Below are 19289 nucleotides of genomic sequence, written 5' to 3'. Positions count from 1 at the left end.
ACGGAGTAAGAGTAAAGAGAACCCTTGCAAATCAGCAATGATTTGCTGGAAATAAGGTAGCAATCTCGCACGCCCTGTTCCACAACTTGGAACAATTGGCTGAGTTTCAAGGCGGTAGGGCTTTCTACTTCATGAGAGACACCCTTGCGAATTGGGCCACGATAATGGGCCTGGCGATGAGCAACACCGCCATCTGAGATCCCTCCTCGAAGCTATCTCTTTCAGCCTTTCGGTTTGCCTTTTGAGTCGATCTATTTGAGTGCTTCTGATAGGTCGATAGGAAAGGGGGGTAATAAGGTAAGAAGTAAGTGTCAAAAGACATTGGCTGACAGTGGGTTCCCTGCGTGGACTCTGCCTCCTCCAATACGAGCTGCGCGTTCTCATATACCTAATTCCGCACCATTTTTATTTTACACATGTATGCTGTGAATTCGAACTAAATGTTAATACATCATAAATACAAAAAGACTACTTAGCCCTTGACATTATTCAAAAGGCCTCGGAAGCGTCCATCCCGGACGTTGATCCTAAAACAGAGCATATCGGAACATCATAGACAAGGCAAACGCTACTAAACTACTGCCGGATCGCTCTCCCCGCCAGGCTAAATGAAGAGCAACTCGGAAAGCTTCTGCGCATCTTCTGAACCGTACTAGCAGGCTAGAGAATCTCGTGCTAGCATCTCACACTAATAAAAACAGAGCAAGTTGTCGCGCCATCTTGTCTCCTCTTTGTTGCGGCGAAGCCCAATCTAGGAAGTACGAGAGATCAGCAGCTATCCCCCACAGTTTGTGGGCTAAGGGATCCGTACTGTAGGTACTTGTCTGCTGTGCTGGCTAGCTCGATGCTGTCAGGGGAGCGGAGGATCCTCGTTCAATCTCAACGGGCGCCAAGCTAGAGGGGAAAGGGGGGCGTTTGGAAGGCTGATCATGGACTGGGCTCGTCCACTTATGGCCGAGCTGCGCAGGGCTCCATGCAGTGATGGCGTCGCTACTGCTGTTAGGGGCAGTAGCCTTTTCTCCCCTACTCGAGGCTAGGCGATATTCAAGCATCGTGGCATTGGCATGGCATGGCGAGACCAGTCCAGTCCTTGCCTGCAGCACGAGGCGCCAGTTTTTTCGTCTTCCGCGCGGAGCTTCATTCGCACAAGCGATCGGATGCCTGCTTTGCCCTGCCGAAGAGGGATGGATCTGTATCTGTACGTCGACCGATCGAGCGTCAACGGACACGTTCCGTTGTCTGACGGCTATACTTGCACTCAATTTTTTTTTTCTTACTAGTACTTTGCCCACCCATGCTCTTCTTTCCCCCAGGGTGGTACAAGTGTAGAGTATTTGCACTCCAAATACTCCGGAGATACCACTTCTTATTGCTTGTACTTCCCTTCTGTCCGTGACAAGGAACCCCTTCCCCTTCTCCAGGCACACCTGTCCATCCATTGTGGCCACAGAGACAAAGAGGTATTGGCGTGCCGTCTTTGGCAATCGCCGGCAGCAGGTTTGTGTGGACTTGGCGAGGCGAACGATACATTGACAGAGGGGCGGCTCCAGATCACATGGCTGATGGGCTATGTAGGCGTCACCAAGGGGGGTGGAGAAGAGGTAAGAAGAGAAAAGAGCACAAAATCTAGACAGGCGGCTGTGTGTGATTCAGTTCAATCGAAAAAGATTGACGTGTCCCACACCCCAGCCCAGGGCACAATCGTGTCACATTTCCACGGCACGCCCCTCATCCAGATATGGCTTTTTGGTCTTCTTTTTTCTCTCTCTTTTCGCTTGGCAGGCGAGGACTAGATTTGGACACACGCCGCATATGGCTTCCATCCCGTATGGCTGAAGGACAATTGGTGACCCGCAAAGTGGATCGTTTGCAGTGCTTCACATGTCTTGTATTGCGGTTGCTATTGTCATGGCAGCCTTGATGATATCCTGTAGCTACCCAGGAGCGAGAAGGACATTCGGGGTATTGGAATGTAGGGCAGTGGCGAAAGGACAGACGGTACAGTTGAATAACTCCGTGCTGCAGCTTTCAAAAAGCCATCCCAGCCGCCACTAATATCGAAAAGATACGCGACAGCCGCGTTCACGAAGCCTGCAAGTGCCAGCCGCTCAGAGGTTTCTGCTCCGCGCAAATCAAGCCCGGCCGGTGACAGACTTGCTTCCGCTCATGGCAGCTTTGACAGCCCTCCCCCGATTACCTAGTAGTGCTACAGGGTTTGTTGATCATCTTGTGGAGAAGAGAACCGTTTCCTCTCTACTTTTGTAGTATTTCATCCACTAATCATCGTGGTTTAAGTAACCCTCCACCCTCCCCTTTCTGTGTCCCTCTGTTAGCGACTGCTCACATTGTGTTCCATCCAGCGGCAGTTGCAGCACATGGCTAGAGCCATAGGGAATCGATCCCTTGCTCTTGTTAATTTAGGAAAACTCAAATTCAGCCTTCCCTCGGCTGTAGTGAGCGCCTCTAGCTGCGCCGAATCCTGGCACGGCTTTCCAGCCCGGAAGATCACATACCTATAAACCTGGTACTCGTATGCCCGGAACCATCTTAGCAGCATTTACGTCCGCTAACACGACTAACAGCAGTAGTAGTTCCGTAGGGCAATTATGAAAACGACCACTTCTAGCCAAATCGGTTCCGGAACGCAGCGAGGCGACGGGTGATGTACAATAGCCTGGCGTTTAGGGCCCGCGAGACCCAGCGCTAGTGAAACGCGCGAAGGACAGCCCTAAGAATTCAATTCGTGAACAAGTTGCTTCCAAGATACACTGTGAAGCTATTTGAAATGCTGGCGGTGAAAGTTGGGAGTTTGCTGGACTCCTGGTGCGAGTGCAGTTGCGTTTCGGCCACTACGGATCCTTCAATCATACAAGCAGCCATTGATTTGCTCACACAATGTCTTAGTGAGAAAAGAATGGATAACACGACTTCACACCGAGAGGTACATCAAGAAGGGGAGAAACAAGCTCAGCTCTAGGGAGGAGAAAAGGATGTAGCCACCACCGTTTCACACCTCAGAAAAAGAGGCTGATGGAAAACCACATGGCTAGCCCCTAAGTGAAGCTATTCAGCTTCGTCTTTGCTTCATTATTTCCTCATCGAGGTCATGGTCGAAAGGCGAATGAGCATATGCATACGAACATCTGCACTAAAGGTGAAGAAACGCCTTAATCTCGGACATTCCACGTGGCTAGCTCAACAATAACGAAGCCGCCACGAAGCCACCGTGGAACTAAACTCCCTATTTAACTTCTACTCGACTAGACGAACACACTCGGCTTCTTTTAGTCGGCGTCTCTACTAAATCTCCTAAAACCACGCCTCGAGACGCCGGTGAGATCCTTCTCCGCGTGATGACGGTGAAGTGGCTAAGAGGACCCTTTTGCAAGAATCTCTCTCTCTCAATTTTTCCACAACAGCACACGCGGTCTCCACGTTTTCAACCTCCTCCCTTTTAGCGCAAGAACCTGAGACACCCCGATCATCACGCTAAAAAGCGCCCATAACGAGTACGCTGCAAATCAGGGCAGGGTTTTTCTTCGCATCTTTCCATAGCGGAGCGGAGTGTTCGGAAGAAACCTGGAGATGGGGCCTTCTCTGTAAGGCTTTCCTCGTCTACTGCCTTAGAAGGAAAGCAGCTCCAGGGCTCTCCATTGGATTCTCGGCTTCCACTTGCGTGCTTCCCCTAGTGCGAGCTGCTCTCGAAGCGCCTCTGAGCCTCGGATCTACGTGCTAGCTGGTCGGATTCTTCCTTTATTCCCATATTTCCGCGTGTCATTTCGCGTACCTTGCCCGAATGGACGTGAAATCTTTGTCCTTCTCTCCATACTGTTGTGGAGGAGAGCTCAATGGCGAACAATGCTCCAAGGAACACGCCCCCTTCCTCATGTTTTGAATCAACATACTCCATAAACACTTGAGATCGCTTGCCACATGTAACATTACATTCTGAATTGGCCTAACCCCCTCAGCCTTGTGGAAATGGCGTACTGTACACATTTAGTAGTGAGATGAATACGTAAGCCAACGCTCAATGGCAGGTTTCGTTTCGGCAACCGGCGATGACGCCCTCGTGGCTTGTCCCACCCTCAGTCATTAAAGCTCCACGTGGCATGCTCAAGCTCCTATATCGCCGACATTGCAATATCTACTTGTTCCATTGACATCATGAACATTGAAGAGTTGGAAAAAAAAGGGGGGGAGGGGCGGGGGCGTCAAGCTATCACGGGCCTATACAGCATTTCAATTTCGTATTCTGTCTTGTACAGATTAGAAAAAGAATCATCCAGCGTTCAACTGGGGTAGTACAGCCAAATCTGAGACTCGGCACGGCACTTCTGTTCTCCCACACCTGGAACTTTACCTTACCGTACTAGTTCGAGGTAATACAGCAAGCCACCAACACCACAAAGCACGTTTTCGGTGATATGTTCGGGAAAATCGCCCCCAAATTTCCGTAACACCTTGTTCCAAATCCTTTTTCTTTTACTTCTTCTGCTCGCTTTCACCGAAGGTCTACAAGTAGCAACATCAGCTAGTCAAATGCCGTGTAACTTACCCCATTGCACGCGACTCGCGGCAAATTGTGGCTAATTATGCCAGCCCTCACATTTGAGGCCAGGGCGGCTTTGGCTCGCCCCTACTTTAGCGGCCAGTAGTAGTACAGTAACTAGCAGTTGTAGCTGAAAACATCGACAAAAACCCCTACTAACTGTTGGTCGTTCGTCTCTTTAGTTCAAATGTTTGCTTAATTGCCTGATTTGGTCAATGGTCTGTGCTTGCTGTCCGTAGCCGTCATAGAATTGGATACTTTGGAGACAAGATACGGAGGGAATTCTCCTTAACTAGTGTACTTTCCAAGTACAATGTTTGCAGATCTTGATTCAAAGTTTTCATGCGTGACGATATAGACATTGGCAGGCGGCGTAGCCATACCAATTCAACGTCTGTTAGAGCTACCCCCCCTTGTTCAAGTGTTAACCCTGCAACAAATTGCAAGATTGATGAAGCGGCCTCGGTTCCCCAGCCTATTAGCCGGTGCATGTTATCGGGATGAAATCTATCTCGTACTCCATACTACCAGTAGTGCTATGGCAGCGAATATCAAACATCTCGGCAATTCTCCCATCCCTCTTTGGCATAGTCTAGTGTGTAACTATAACAACGCCCAGTTCTGCAGAGTGCCACAACGACGCCCCCTGGTGTCATCAGCTCCTACTAGCCTGAGAACCATAGCTATATTCTCGGCGAGCGCCGAATATAGCGGTGTCCTAAAGGCAGTAACGTAAATGAAGACTTGGTCATGACCACGATTCAATCCTTTTCCAGTACGCTAAGTTGACTTCAAGAAGAAAGTACTCAGCGGAAATGAATTGTCTTGAATAGTAAAAGCATCCGTGCAGGAAGTATGAGAGGACAGTGTGAAGTTCGAATTGCTCCACTTTCAGAAAGAAGTGAGCTTTGTAGGTGTGTCTCCCTAGGCGAGCAAATTCCTGGCCTGTCATGCATTATACGTGTACCTACTACCAAAAATGCTCAAGCAGTCTGCACTGACAAGATACAGAGGATCATGCTAGATAGGTGGAAGTATTCGGCGCTTGTCCTGTTGCAGCAAAAATACCTATTTACTGCAAGAGGACAGAACAGTATTCGCCGCAACAGGACAAGCGCCGGATTACTTGAAATGGGCAGGGGGTTCTTCGGTTCTACAGTTGTCGCTAACTCAACGAGATGAAGGTTCCGGGAGAACAACTCAATTGGTACAAACGATTCCAAAGCTGAAGAACTGGTCACTAATAGCAAGACGTCTGCAATGCCGAGCGAGGACCGTGCCATAGCTTTTGAGAGCCAGTCTTTCAGCCCGGCTGGCTGAAAGAAAATGAAAGAATCTAGCCTCACACTTAGATTAGCCACTCACCTCGCCTTGTACGGCATGAGAGCCCTTGACCGACAAGAAAGAAAGGAAAAGGAAAAAGAGCCTCCCGTTCTCCTTCCAGTGCAGTAGGTAGTAGTTGGTGGTACAAAGCTCCAGGCACAGCGTATGGAGCATAGAAGCACAGCGGCATGCAAGCTGTCGGTACCTTACTTGGCCAAGTCTGTCTGCCTAATCGAGACTTGCACAGCAGAATAGGTACACTAGCAGATCGGAAATAGATGGCGCCAGTAAATTCAGGCTCACTAACTTGTGTATCGACCCGGAAGACCGTCCCGCTCAGGCAATCACGCTGCTTCAGAGCCAATTCGACGTCAATGTGAAGTACTTGGCAGTTTTGACACGCCGTTGCTTTGGCGGAGGTTTCCAGCTCTGGTAGTTCCCGTATGCCATTCGTTCATTGACCTTGCAACGACAGGTATTCCAAATTGACAGTAGCAGCGCCAAGGGCGGTGATGGAAGGGTATACTAATCCCAAACATCTTGGCTGCAGTGACATGCCATTTGCACACGGGTTTTACCACAGTGCAGATGGCTGCTTTAAAATGTGATTGCTGCTTACCTGCTGCATGACTTATCAAATATCTGAGCTCTGTCAATAGTAGGCATGTAAGTACAGTAGAGTAGGTACACCAGTGCTGCCTACCTATTGGCTATTGGTAGCATGTGCTGTCTCTGCGCAAATTTCATCACGTTCATCGCACACCACTCCTCCGCCTAGCCTCGGCACCTCCTCACTGCCCGGGGTCACGCACACCCAAGCACCCAAATCAACTCCCGAGCAGCTGCGGCATACACGGTCGGGAAGAGATGCAGGTGTCATGGCCATGATGCCAAACGCATTGCAACCCTCTTGCCTCTGCCTTTGTTTTTCTTCCGATGGCCCTGTATTTCTACCTTCTAGGACTTCACCTGACTGTAGGTTTCCACTCATAGCCGCCTTATTCCTAAGTGTATACAGCAATCAGCATATACACAAGTTGCTGTGTATACCTCATACCGCGTACAGTCTCTCGAAGCTGTCGGGTGTGTCGCTCGTATGACCAAACAAGCTTGTCATGTAGCGAACCGTCCGCAAGCCTCAGCCCTCATCCTTGAACGACGTTCGAGAAGCCGAACAGCAGAAATCAGGCTATTCGCTTGTCACGTACAGTAGCTCACTGTAATGGCTAGGTACCTGGATGCTCAGGTAGAAAAAATCCTGGGCGTGCGTATGGGTGGATAAATCGAACGGCTTGCTTCGCTGGCTTTGCTATCCCTGCTATACGAGGGCGTGTGCTTGTACTCAATGCTACTTTTGCATGCACTGCACTGCCGCACCATCTTGATGGATATGAACGAAATCGAATAGGATTATTCCATGCATACGCTGTATGAAGTGTGTCCATTCGAAAGGATACCATATGTCACCCGTACGGTATGCAAAAGTGCACTCCTACTTCACACGACTGGCCCCTATGGAGTGTTGCTTGTGTGCCATTTTATCGATCTGTTGGAGCACTGCTCCGTACGTCGGCTGACACGGACTCCGCATTACGTCCCGCGGCCGGCCGGAGCGCGCCGTCGATACGAGCCAAAATCACGGCCGCCAGCCGAGTTGCCATTACCTGACCGAAGACACGCTGCGGCTATACTCTGACACAGTCAGTTCTTTGGATTTGCTTTGCTTTGCTATTCGGGGTCGAGAGGCCGCAGATCGAAAGAGAAGCCGGGAAATGAGGAGGAAGGGACAGCCCCTTGCCCCCAACCTTGCCCTCCATTCCTTCTTCCTCGCCTGGTTTGCTGTTTTCATGGGAGGCGTGGACCCCAAATTACGAATCCGCTTTCCACCGCGTCATTTTCCAGACTGTCGGGACCGACAGGGTATGGGTGTGCCGTACAGTGTGACTGTGTTCATCCGCGAATCCCGCCCGAAAATCAAGGCCAAGGCAGAAAGTAAGATGCACGCTGAAAAAAATGCAAATAATAGAATGGAAAGAGCGGGCAAAGCCGTCGAAATCGCAATGCGAATAGCGAACTGACGTTCAAAAAGGCTTCTCTCTGCGCGGCTACTGGCCGATCGAGCTGTTCTCCTAGCGAGCGGGATCGATGGCGAGGCGGCTACCAAGCGCCCTATCCGCCGGCCGGCTTGACATTGTGGGCACATCTGATACTTTATCTTGCCCGTGCTGCCATGTGCTGCCAAGCACTAAGAGTCGGTAGTATTAGAAGCAGCAGCTGAACTGTTTGCACGAATGTGAACTTGATAAAAAGATAGACACGGAATAAAAGGATAAGCAAAAGGCTGAGTAAGAGGGCTCAAGGTCGCCCTTGTCCGCTTCTTCGCTTCTCTCGTGTTTCGTTTCTGGGAAGGCATTCTGCTTGGCTGAATAGCACCTCTTCTGCAATGCTACCATCTAGCGCATCTGCACTAACAGTGCTTGGATCATGATTTTCGAGCTTGGGCCTCAGCCCCAGCTGTTCCAAGGTTTGCTCCCCTGGCGGTCTTAAGCGACACGATCCCAAGCCAGCCGGCCATGTGCTGACCATGCTAGCTAATCGTTTTGTGATCGTGCGGGCTGCTAAATCCAAGTTTCGAGCATTCTCAACCCAAGCATCTAACGATTGTCAGAGCCATTTCTCGCAGTAAACATTCCTCTGGCGCGACCAAAGAAAGATGATCTCAATCTTTCCCCATGGCAGTGACAAAGCCAAAAGAAGAGCACAGTAAATGCCAGCGTCTCATTGTCAATGGGGTCGGAGGAGACGGGGGGCGGACAGTGCAAGCGTGCTCGCATGTGAAAACACACGCACTGTCACTCCGCCTGTAGCGTAACAGGGAACGGGCAAAGAGCCAGGGGAGCAAGGTGTAGGTACTCGTACGAGAGTGTACTTTGTCAGAGCACTGCAGTACAGAGTTGCTCCATATGGGGAATGCGTATCGACAACGAAGGGTGTGTGCTGCATGTTCGCAGCCAAAAGCGCCCGAGTTTGGGCTTTTGTTCGCTGGCCACCAACAAAGCGCCTCCGTACGGCCGTCTTGGAGACAGCTTCGCAAAGGTTGGCAGCAGAACGCGCCCTTCATAGGTCCGGCAGGGCTGCTGCAGCACCGTTCAAGCATCCAACCATAAGCGACTCCTGTGGCTGGCGTGCCAGCCATGCCATGGAAACCCGCGACCGTTCGTCTCATCTCGCCTTTTCTCCTCTCGCGGGCCACCGCAAAGCAGGCAAAAACGGGGGCGGCCAGGTCTCGATGCAAGGTCGGTGGAAACAGCAAGGCATCTTGTCCATTCAGGGCTCAGAAGACGCGCCCAGCAGGCATTTGCAACAGGCAACACGGCCTGGCCGTCCATACCGCGACGAGCCCACACCACCAGTTCCCAACTGTCGGGTTCGCGCTTTGCCTGGAGCAGAAGCAGCTGCATCACAAACCCTGGAGGGGGCAAAAAGAAGAGGCGAGGAGGTGAGAGCAAGCTGGCCACAGCATGAAATTGCGGTGCGAGGCCATGCGTGGGCCGAGGGTGCACAGAATGGGAGAGAAGCAGAGGCGGAAGCAGATGGTGATGGCGATGGAGAGGGCGAAAAGGAAGAGAAAGCGGTTAAGCCGCAGACTGTACCATATCAGCTGTCTGGTATGTGACTCATTCAGGCAATGTCGAGGGAAAGAGCTGGAGTCGTTGACTGTTACGTAGCTCTTGCGATGAGAGGAAGCATTGCGCTGCAGCCTTCTCCCTCCTTGCTTTTTTTTTTGCCTTGCTGTTTCTCGTTCCCACTCTGTCCCATTCCCCCTCACGTTCCTTCCTTTTCTCTTTTGGCGTCTTTTTTTTTATTTCTTTTTATTTCTTCTGCTTCCTTCCTTTTTTTTTCCTTGAAGATTATTATTGAAGTAGAAAACGATGACTGCTGTTGCTGTTGAATGCTGAGCACTGGGCGACTTTTGCTGGGAGGTCTTCCACCAACGTTGGGTGCGTCTGGGTACGGTACCTGAACTAAATCGTACAGCGGTCACTATAGCCGTGTCACCAGTAAATCAAACAGCCGTCCATGCCATGCATGCACAGCGCCCAGCTACAAGGAGGTAGAAAACGCACAGTACGAATTCTTCATTTTGCACTCCAGGTACTTTTTACTCGGTGTTTCTCGGCCATTTCAAAGGCGTGCGGAAAGAACTTGAAGAGAGAAGACACAGCGTCCACACACCTACAGCAAGTACCTTCCGGGCCATGGTCGCAGGATATGGCCTAGCCAGAATGCGAGCTGTCTGCGGCCCACAGTTTCGCAAGCCGCCCGCCTTTATCGCCGTGTACACCTGGCTAATTATGGCCGACATATGCCATCTCTCAGTTGTCGTAAAAAGATAGATTAGTAGGTACATAGCCAAGTTGTGGTAGAAGTCCTTCATCAACAGAAAACGGGATACAAAGACTTTGCTCTCCTGACTGAGTCAAGCGCGATATCGTAGTAACGTTGTATTGATTGTTTATTTTATGCAGGTATTCCTCATGCGTTTAATGACGGAGTTTCCTATAGACAATGCGATGTAAACTCAGCAAGCCAAAAACATTATGCATCTAAAGATATCGTGAGATTTGTATCCGTCTTTAAGTCATCCCAAGCCCGCCTCCCCCCCAAACCCTTGGCTATACCAGCATGAACAAGAGAAAGATGATAAAAAGGTGACAAAGACTAGATGAGAAATTAAGAAGAAGAAAAAATCAAGACAAATAAATAAGACAAATCTTCAAGAATAATGCGTGATATCTTAGAAAAAAGAAAGAATGGTGGTTCTTCATCGAGAAGACTGAAGATTTCTAAATAGTAAAACAAAGAAAAGAGCGTGAAAGAGACGTCTTGGGGTATTGCCCACCCCAAAATCTTCCTTTGCCGAATGATTTTTCTTCATCCCCTGTGGCCTTGACGCCTACCATAGTCCCCACATCAAGGTGCTTTTGAATTTGACTGATGGTACACTGATACCGGTGGAATGTAAGGGCTGGCGACGGGATGGGCGTGGATGCGTGCCAGATGTTCAGACGGAGGAAGTAGAGTCTCATGCTCCATCTTGATCGGAGCCCGGTTCTCCCACAAATGAGCATTCATCATTTCACCGTTTACAGTAGACATGTCGTCGTCCCAGCGCTCTCGTCGTGCGGCGAATACCTGATTGATCACCTCGTCTTCGTTGTGAGGGACCTGTGAAACTCGCAATAGGTCGTCGCTCACAGCAATGTCTCCACCTGGTTCTCCTCGACCGCTGGATCGCTTCTTGACAACGGACTTGCGGCGGCGGCGGATACACTCGTCTAAGCCCTCGATATAAATCGCTTCTTCCCACTTGAGGTCATTGACAATCTTGATTTCGATGTCGCTGGCGCTTAGAAGCATGTTTCGGGACCCGCCCATTTCAAGGAAGTAGTTGAGAATGAGTTGATATCTCTCTCTCTCTAGTCTCTTGTAAGCGGCTTCGAGTATTTTCTCCTATTGAATAGCATAACGCCGTTAGCATCGTGAGGAGCAGGACGGAGGAGGAATAGCATAGTCGACTTACATCTTGGTCAAGCCAGTCATAGAACTTGGAACGGCCACGTTTGAATTTCATCTGTAGCATTTCTTTGCCGTGCTTCTTGCCAAACCTCTTGGTAAAGTCGGCTTGGATGCTGTCCCACATATCTTGGCCCCTTTGTGAGCGGTGTCTCCAGCGAGACTCAAAGATGCATCTCTCCTCTTCGGGGCATCCCTTCTTGATGGGTGGAGGGACTTCTTGGCCGAAGCAGTTTTTGTGTTCATCGCCGGGGTCAGCTTGCTGCTGACCACGAAGCGAGCCACCCCTCTTTGACGACCTTGTTTTCTTCACCCGCGTGCTGCCCTGAGTCACAGGGCGGCGGCGAGGAGAACCGCTGGAAGAGCGGTGAATGGGGTCGGCACGGCTGCTATAGCTGCGATCATCTGTGCTGGCTCGCCGGATGTCATAGTGCGAACTGTGCGGCTGGCTGAGAAGGGATGGCGGGTGAGAAACGCGCTCCATGTCACGGTGTTGCGGATCCAATGGGAGCTGACGACTGTCTCGCATCAGCATGGAGCTTTGACTGTCCATGCCCATGTTGTTGACATAATAAGGCGCCGGGCCCTGGTTGTGGATTGGCTGCGTGTCTGGGCCATCGGATACGCTGAAGGCTCCATAGTATGGCTCCGACGGAGGGTTGGGCGTGCGGCGTTCTTCCATGTAGAAGTCTTGTGCCACTGGAACATGGCTGTTCATTGGGGGGCTGCTGTGCGCATTTTGATTGTGCATGTCGAACTGGCTGCCCCACGGCTGGTGATACATCTTGGAGCTTCCAGGAGGGGTTGGCACCTGTGTATAGGGAGTACTCGGAGGAGGGGGATACTGCGCCCCTAATTTACGGATCTGCTGGAGCGGGGGAGAGCTGGTGGTAGAGATGGGAGTAAGAAGGCTCGAGTCGCACGAAGCAGGGATGTTAAAAGAAGAGACCTATGGGGAAAAAAAACGATTGGTAAGCCTGTAGCCATTGCAAGAGGCAGGACAAGATTGGGGAGAAAAGAGGTGCAAAGCGGCCAAACAGAGAGCAAGGTTCTCAGGACAAAGGCGGGAAATACGTACTGCTGAAAAGGGCGTCACTTCTGAATAGGTTGGAGTGCCCACAGACACGATGGATCGGTCGTCAGACAAGCTGTGAGATCCTGCGAGGTCACCTGTGTGTGGTAGACCTGCAGTAATGTATTGTTGTTGCTCTACCATGTTCATGCAGGTGGAGCTTTGGGTAAAGTGCCTTGGACGTTTCCAAAAACCAGCCAAGGACTTCTTGTCGATTGAAAGAAGAAAGAGAGAGAGAAAAGAAGTGCGATTGTACTGCAGCTGTGGAGCTTGGCAGTAAGGCCTTTACAAGCCGACGGTTCGAATGCTGGCGGCGATGCAAATGGTAGCAAATCGCAGCAGCTTAATCAAACGTTTGAAGCTGATTGGTGTAATAGCTGGCGTGTATTTAAAAACCAAGAAGAACAAGGAGATTTGTGTCGCTTGGGATTCGCAACGAGGCACGTTTAGGTACCAGGTAATTGGAGGGAAAAGATGCCTGGAAGGCGGGTATGAGGGGTGGACTATTTGCAATAGGCAAAGAGTCGTCAAAGGTGAAGGATTCCGCCTATTGCCTTGGTCGCGGCGGTGGATGATCGAAGGTGCTGATGATCTGGCAGGGGAGAACAGAAGAGCTGCTCAAGTGGTGGATGAAGAAGGGAATCTTGCGAGGGGAATGAGACAGGAAGAGATGGCAACAGTCTTTGTATAAATGGAGGCTCAGATCAACAGCCGGGCGAGCTCTCAGGTAGCATCCAAGATTGCAGGGAAGTGAGTCGACGAGCACGAAAAATCAGTACAAAGTGTCACAGCGTGGGACTAGCATACAGGGGATCGCTGTTCTTGACCCTGGTATCAGCAATCGACCGGGGGGTCGGGGAGTGCAGCTAGAGTCGTATGGCGTCGAACTAAGCCCCCTGTCGGTGCAGGCAGGGCGGCGGTCGCAATGTACCGTACAGTGGCAGATACTGTCATGCCGTGCATGAGATAGCCGCCGAGGGTGCGACTTAGGCTAGAACACGTCGAACTGGAGATTGGGCTTTTGCTGGAGTAGACCGGGGCGTGGGAGCGAGCAGGTGGGGGCGTAGATCTAGCAGATCCAAGGAGATGCCGAGTGTGTCTTTTGTGTGTGTGCAGTAGCACCACCGCCGTCTGTATCGAGTACGTACTGCAATTAGTCCGACGAGTGCAGCTCAAAAGCATGCGGTGGACACATGACAATAGAAAGGCCGTCCTTGCAAGCTGCTGGCTGTCGGATACGACTGGATGGGGATAAGGACATGCTAAAAAGAGGCCGAGTCAGAGCCAGAGAACAATCAATAGCAGCGGCGACACTAGACCAAGGGGAAGTGAGTGTCTCTTTCGATCATTTCTGCCCCGGTGGTGGTCGGTGAGCACGGGCGACTACGTGTAATTAGATGCGTAGTAGGTATATTCCAATATCAGAGTATATATCCAGTACCGGACGTGATCATCGGACATTACCCAATGGATTAATAGATTTGCCCTTGAATTGTTGTTGCTGCTGTCGGCTTCATATGCGTTTGTGAGCCAATCGAAACAAGCAAAGATTATACATCCAGGGGCGGTCACTGACTATGGAGAACCAGCTGAGACATCTGAAAGTGCTTCGAAGAGCCACTGGCGTTCCAAGGTAGGTAGGCAGTGAGCCTTTCAGCTTTGAATAATCTGTCGGCGATATACTCGTAACTGCTATGGAGCAAAGTATATCTGCGCAGAGATGGTTCCTGCAGGGGCCAAATCCATCCCCACTGTTCATGTGAAGACGCTCATCGGGGCCCCGACTGCATCGCGGGCAAAAGCTAGTATGATGGACACATCCGCCGCTATAAGACGTGATATCATAGCCTCTGAGACGCTCAGCTGGACCCTCCACCGCCGCCTTTGAAAAGAGTAATGAAGGCTGAAAATCTTTTGCGCGCCAGATCTGTGGCATAGCGGCTGCAAGGGGTGTTCGATGCGAGGGAGGGGAAAAGATCCGTAGTATCGTATCCAAGGCAGAGCCAGCCGCCACGGGGGAGAAACCGAAGGCAGACCGCGGTGCGCTGGGAGATGCAAAACCCCGGCTCAAGGCATGAGCATCCAAAGCACAAAAGACACCGCGATTGCCGAGATCGTACTAGTAGTCAGCCATCTCTCGCAGCTCTCCGAATGAGGTGAATGGTGAGGGCAATGCGAGGGAGCCTCAATAGCTCAAGTGGCAGAAACCAGGATCCGCCGGGCGGTGGGGACTTGGAAATCATTCACTGCTCTAAAATTCCAGTTCGACCTACTACTAGCAGGGCTATCCTAGCTGAAGCGTCGTCCCAGCTGGGTCTAGTGCGCTTTCTTCCTCAGCCAGCAGGCAGAGGTTCTATGTACTTGATGGAATGTGACGCCATCTACCAAGCCGAGCGGTAACCAGTACAAGCCTCCGCACGCTAGCTCTTGCCTTACTCCAGAGCATCTCGAAAACTGCAGGAACTGCGCAAAGGACAGTTGACGGGCTGCTGAAGCGCTTCGTACCTGCGTGCTAGTATCAATGTGCAGTCTGAAAGGCAAACTATCTCGTCTTCTCATAGTCTGCCTTGAATGGGCCGCACCGCAGCACTGCCTTTTGCACCACATCGCCAGCAGCACGGTGCGGCCAAAACTGCCGGCCATGTCCACATTGGCGTCTTCCTTGGAGCCAATCTTCATCGTCAACCGCGGTTTGCAAAGCTCTAGCAACTCGTCTCAGCCTACGGCGCTGCCGCAGCTGGTCGTGGCCACAAAAAAAAAGCCAGACTCTTCATGTATGTGGCCCTAACAGCATTTGCCAGGAGCCGGCCGGCAGACGTGACACGCCCTAACTTCAAGCGCAGAATCTATCCCACAAAGAGAGAGCCACGCCGTCCTTGGCCAGGCCACGCTTTGGATTGTGCCCTGAGCCTAGCATCTCATTGAAAGTGCCGCTAGCTTCGGTCTGCAGCTACCTCCAAGTCTCGAAAGCCTCTACTCCACGGGTCTAGGAGATTAGCATCAGAGCGGTCTGCGTTAAAAGCTGCCTCCCGACCAGTGTGCCCCAACGACGTATCCGCAATCCCCGTGGAGGAAGATGATCGCCCAAAGCCAAGGCTGATACCCGTCGCGACCGACGGCTGCTTGTATGTCGATTCGGATGATGGCGGCGTTTGCTTCAAAACAGCTCAGAGAGACAGAGGTGCTAGGATCTAATCTACAGACTACGATTTCGATACGTCTCTTCATCGACGCTCCTTCTCCCCCGCTTTCTTTCGCCTGGCTCCGGCCGGTAGATCAGCAGCTGTCGATTGACATGTCCCTGAAAGGGGGCGCGGCTTGTGTTGCTTATTTACCCAGTGGATCATGACTGCTAGCTAGGAGAATGCTAAATGTGCCCTCCATTCACTCCGCCATTCAGCCAGTCACTCAATCACATCACATCATTCAATGGCTTGTCAGGTGGCAATCATGTGTTTTCAATAGATGCCCAGGCAAATAGCGTAGCGGAAGCTTGCCACGCCACGCTCCGTGCTCATGCGCACTGATTCCACTCTTGACGCCTCTGACCTCTAGCGCAGCACTGTTCCTTGAGCAAATTTCATGAGAGACAGTAGCCACTCCTCAGGATAGAGCGAACGCCTGGTGCTCCCGCTTTCGCTATTATGGTTGGCTCTCATCTCCTTCTGCCACAGCTAGTGCACTTTGCAGCAGCCAAGCCAGATTTCGGAAAGCCATGCTGCCGAGACGTCGAACAGCCTTGACAAAACACGCAGTGCAAGCTGGCAAGACACCAGTCCCACTTAGCAGAGTTCAGTGCACGCAGTAGCCAATTCCGACTGCCCTACGAGAATGCTAAGCCCGTCGCTATTGACCGAGTCAAGTACAAGGCCTAGGCGGGAGAGACATGACAACAAAGACAGAGTTTCAGCACCATTGGATGGTAGAGTAATACGGAGCAGTCCTCTATACTCACAGCGGCCCACCTAAATGCATCGCTCGAGTGCGTACAGGTCGCATCGCATATGCTGCCCGATACCCCCGTCCACAGTTGTATGAACGCACGAGGTCTTGCCTTAATTTCCACGCTGTCGGGACCGTAACATTCTCAAATCTCGCGCAGCGGAGTCGAGGTCATGTCGAACTTTTGTGCAAGGCGGCAGCAACCCATTCGGCATGGGGTATTCTGGCGGAATTCGTCCGAGAGGAAGCCGTACTCCATATGGCAATGGCCGAGAGAGAGATGCATGAGCTTGAGATATGCGGCTCCGCTGCCCTGAGCAGACGGCTGCAGAGCTTTGAGCCTGCCTCGCCAACGGGAGACAGTAGTTCTCAACGCACTGCCGAAGCGATCGTGCCAACGATCAACGTTTCCTGCTGTTAGCCTTGACTGGTTCTTTTTCCCGCTTTGACTCGACAAAGCTGTCCAACATGATCTTGCCGCAACTCCAATAACGGCACATCCCAAAATGCGGAGCATCAGCATGGGGGGAGTCGGAGGGATGACCGCCGACTGACGACAGAGGCCGAGCAGTAGCGCCACACCATTTCAATGCCCCTATCTGGACGAATGATTAGCGGTGGTAGCACGACGTCGCAGCCGGAGGACAAAAACCGAAGCGGAATGACAGAATGACTGGCCTGGGAAGGGAGTCATCGAGAACGAAAGTGATAGGCCCAGCCTGTGGATGATCCGACTGGGACTGAGAGCCAAGCAAGGGGGCAGGCCTCTCGCTCTTTTTTTTTCTCTTTTTCGCCCGCGTGCTGGTTCTTGCGACGACGCAGCAGAGTTCGGCCCCGCGTCTGGCCACTCATCTGATGGCGTCGTGCCCCATTGCGCTAATGCGCACTAGCATAGTGCGATCCGTCCCGTCGGTACGCGCTAGTAGGGATTATCTCGATCCGCATTGGACAATAATGATCACGCCCCCTCCACAAGCCAGGGATCCTTGCTGCTGCCCGCACAGCCCTTGCTCGGCCAATGGGCGACCTCTCCGGCGTTTTACGCTAGGCCGCAAGCGGCACACATACGCGCGCGTCTACCCGCCTTAAAACCACCTACGATTGGGTACCGATAGCGCAGTAAGCGAGCCTGCACTGTAACTACAGACCTACCTGCTCGCCGCAAAAGGCCATCATTAGAGGCATCCTGCCTCCTCTCTGCCAGGTTGGTCGGCCTCTCGACCAACAGCATTTTTCTATTTCCGCCAACCTATGCAGCTTTTCGTACTGGCTGGGGTGCTCGGTGCCGCATTCAGTGACCTCTGTTCTTCAGGATGCCTAGCGAGACTAGGCTATTCTCTGCGATTACGTTATTGTCTTTAGGGAAGAGGAGGGCCATGTCTCGTATTTCTCCGGGTCCTTTTACACCTCACACTGCCAACATACGCCATTGGTGCTTCATACACGAGCGCTGTTGCGCCTCATACTCGATCCGCGGCCTTGCCCTGCGGCCTTGCTCTGCCTCGCCTCACTCGAAGGATCTGCTACAACAGTGAAAAGAGCCTTGCGTTGAGCCATCTCGCAGTGCGCAATCTCACACGAGGCCCATAAGTAGTGCCATTGCTCGCATATCATCTGCCCATTTGGGGTGGTAAAACAAACGGTACCTAGTTTGTTGCTGCTCTTAGCATTAGCCTGCCCCTGACTTCTCCCCAGACCGTTCCTTGTTTGCGTGATTTGGCCTGTTTGTTAAATGTTGTTGGTCATGGTTACGGAACGCTGAGTACCGAATTACTCTGTCAACCCCGTGCCAAATGCGTCTCGCTCTGCGCCTTTGCCTCTTGCCCTCAGATTCTACACCTTTCTACGCTGTTAGCATATCGTTGTTGCAAAAGCTTCTATACAGGCTCCCCCTACCCTCATCCATCAAGAGTGGAACACTCGGCGGCTATCTCGACAGCGGATAATCGTTTGTTTGTTGATGGTCATTGTTCTTCACATCTAAGCGCCGACTCTGCAGCCATCTAAGCGATGGCTTTCCCCCCTTTCTTCTGCGTTTCCAAGACGTTGCCGCGGCTTCATTGCTAAGCCCGCGCCTATGAGTCTACGATTAGCCGCGAGGCCCCCAACTACCACACCAGAAGGCGATCTTGTATTCGACTTGCTAGCTCTACGTGATCTTTTGATCGATCTAAGCGATTCTTACGTGTAAGCAATACAGGCACTGGCTGTTGGTGCCTGTTTTGGCTAGTCCGATTCGCCCCATGTCCCCATGTCCCCATGTCTCTGTACTAGCATGTGCTCATTTTCGATTTCCCCCAACTCTTGTCCTCTGGACGTTTCTCTGGCGGTAACGTGAACTTCGCATGGTCGAGCTGCTTGTTAGTACTGAGCACTTGAGAAATCAAACAGCATGGCGTGGAATGATCCGCCGCAAGGCGTTAAGGCCTCAGATTACCGGCAACTAGCAGTCGATCTTTATCTCTGCACTCTCAATAGCGGGTGAGCACTAGGCCACGATTTTCAATCTGCTGTGCTGTTGGTTCATCATGATTGCGACGCCTTCTTCTCCCTTCTCCCCTCTCCCCCTCTTTCCTCTTCCCCCAGCAGTGCGCTACCTGCAAGCCCGCTTTTGTACCTTCTGAAAGTAAAGTATTGCCTCGTGGTTAACTGATACGACCCGTATTTCCTTCCTTTGGATAGCGGCGATAACATCGATTCTCAATCATTTTCGATTTCACCTTAGACACGTTCCTTAAACCCACGTTTAAGAGCAGAACCTGCCTGCGGAGTACACAAACTCTATTTCAAGCTGCCACGATACGTCAGATGATTACATGTTTG

General features: G+C 51.6%; 6 protein-coding genes across 6 annotated transcripts; 4 read left to right on the top strand and 2 right to left on the bottom strand.

Moving 5' to 3' along the window:
- Positions 1-2375: 2375 nt before the first annotated feature.
- On the top strand, positions 2376-2519 carry TGAM01_v200134 (hypothetical protein; the record flags this gene model as incomplete). Its single annotated transcript, XM_024548491.1, has 1 exon — positions 2376-2519. The coding sequence occupies one exon, from the start codon at positions 2376-2378 to the stop codon at positions 2517-2519; it is 144 nt and encodes a 47-aa protein (XP_024406706.1).
- A 6357-nt stretch (positions 2520-8876) lies between these two features.
- Positions 8877-9551, top strand: TGAM01_v200133 (hypothetical protein; the record flags this gene model as incomplete). The annotated part of the gene is made up of 1 exon (XM_018804603.1): positions 8877-9551. The coding sequence occupies one exon, from the start codon at positions 8877-8879 to the stop codon at positions 9549-9551; it is 675 nt and encodes a 224-aa protein (XP_018662143.1).
- A 1298-nt stretch (positions 9552-10849) lies between these two features.
- TGAM01_v200132 (hypothetical protein) lies at positions 10850-12674 on the bottom strand (the record flags this gene model as incomplete). The annotated part of the gene is made up of 3 exons (XM_018804604.2): positions 10850-11389; positions 11460-12401; positions 12531-12674. The coding sequence occupies 3 exons, from the start codon at positions 12672-12674 to the stop codon at positions 10850-10852; spliced, it is 1626 nt and encodes a 541-aa protein (XP_018662144.2).
- Positions 12675-13907: 1233 nt separating this feature from the next.
- Positions 13908-14269, bottom strand: TGAM01_v200131 (hypothetical protein; the record flags this gene model as incomplete). The annotated part of the gene is made up of 2 exons (XM_024548490.1): positions 13908-14035; positions 14101-14269. Coding segments are annotated over 2 exons (297 nt in total), but the record flags the coding sequence as incomplete, so codon positions are not given.
- An 826-nt stretch (positions 14270-15095) lies between these two features.
- TGAM01_v200130 (hypothetical protein) lies at positions 15096-15432 on the top strand (the record flags this gene model as incomplete). The annotated part of the gene is made up of 2 exons (XM_024548489.1): positions 15096-15209; positions 15358-15432. The coding sequence occupies 2 exons, from the start codon at positions 15096-15098 to the stop codon at positions 15430-15432; spliced, it is 189 nt and encodes a 62-aa protein (XP_024406704.1).
- Positions 15433-17779: 2347 nt separating this feature from the next.
- Positions 17780-18001, top strand: TGAM01_v200129 (hypothetical protein; the record flags this gene model as incomplete). The annotated part of the gene is made up of 1 exon (XM_024548488.1): positions 17780-18001. One exon carries the CDS (start codon positions 17780-17782, stop codon positions 17999-18001), a length of 222 nt encoding a protein of 73 aa, XP_024406703.1.
- Between the last annotated feature and the right edge of the window lie 1288 nt (positions 18002-19289).

This window comes from Trichoderma gamsii (genome assembly GCF_001481775.2).
Source record: "Trichoderma gamsii strain T6085 chromosome Unknown Scaffold_1.2, whole genome shotgun sequence".
Taxonomy (NCBI): domain Eukaryota; kingdom Fungi; phylum Ascomycota; class Sordariomycetes; order Hypocreales; family Hypocreaceae; genus Trichoderma; species Trichoderma gamsii.
The sequence above is the reverse complement of the archived record's forward strand: the minus strand, read 5'-3'. Positions and strand labels throughout refer to the sequence as shown.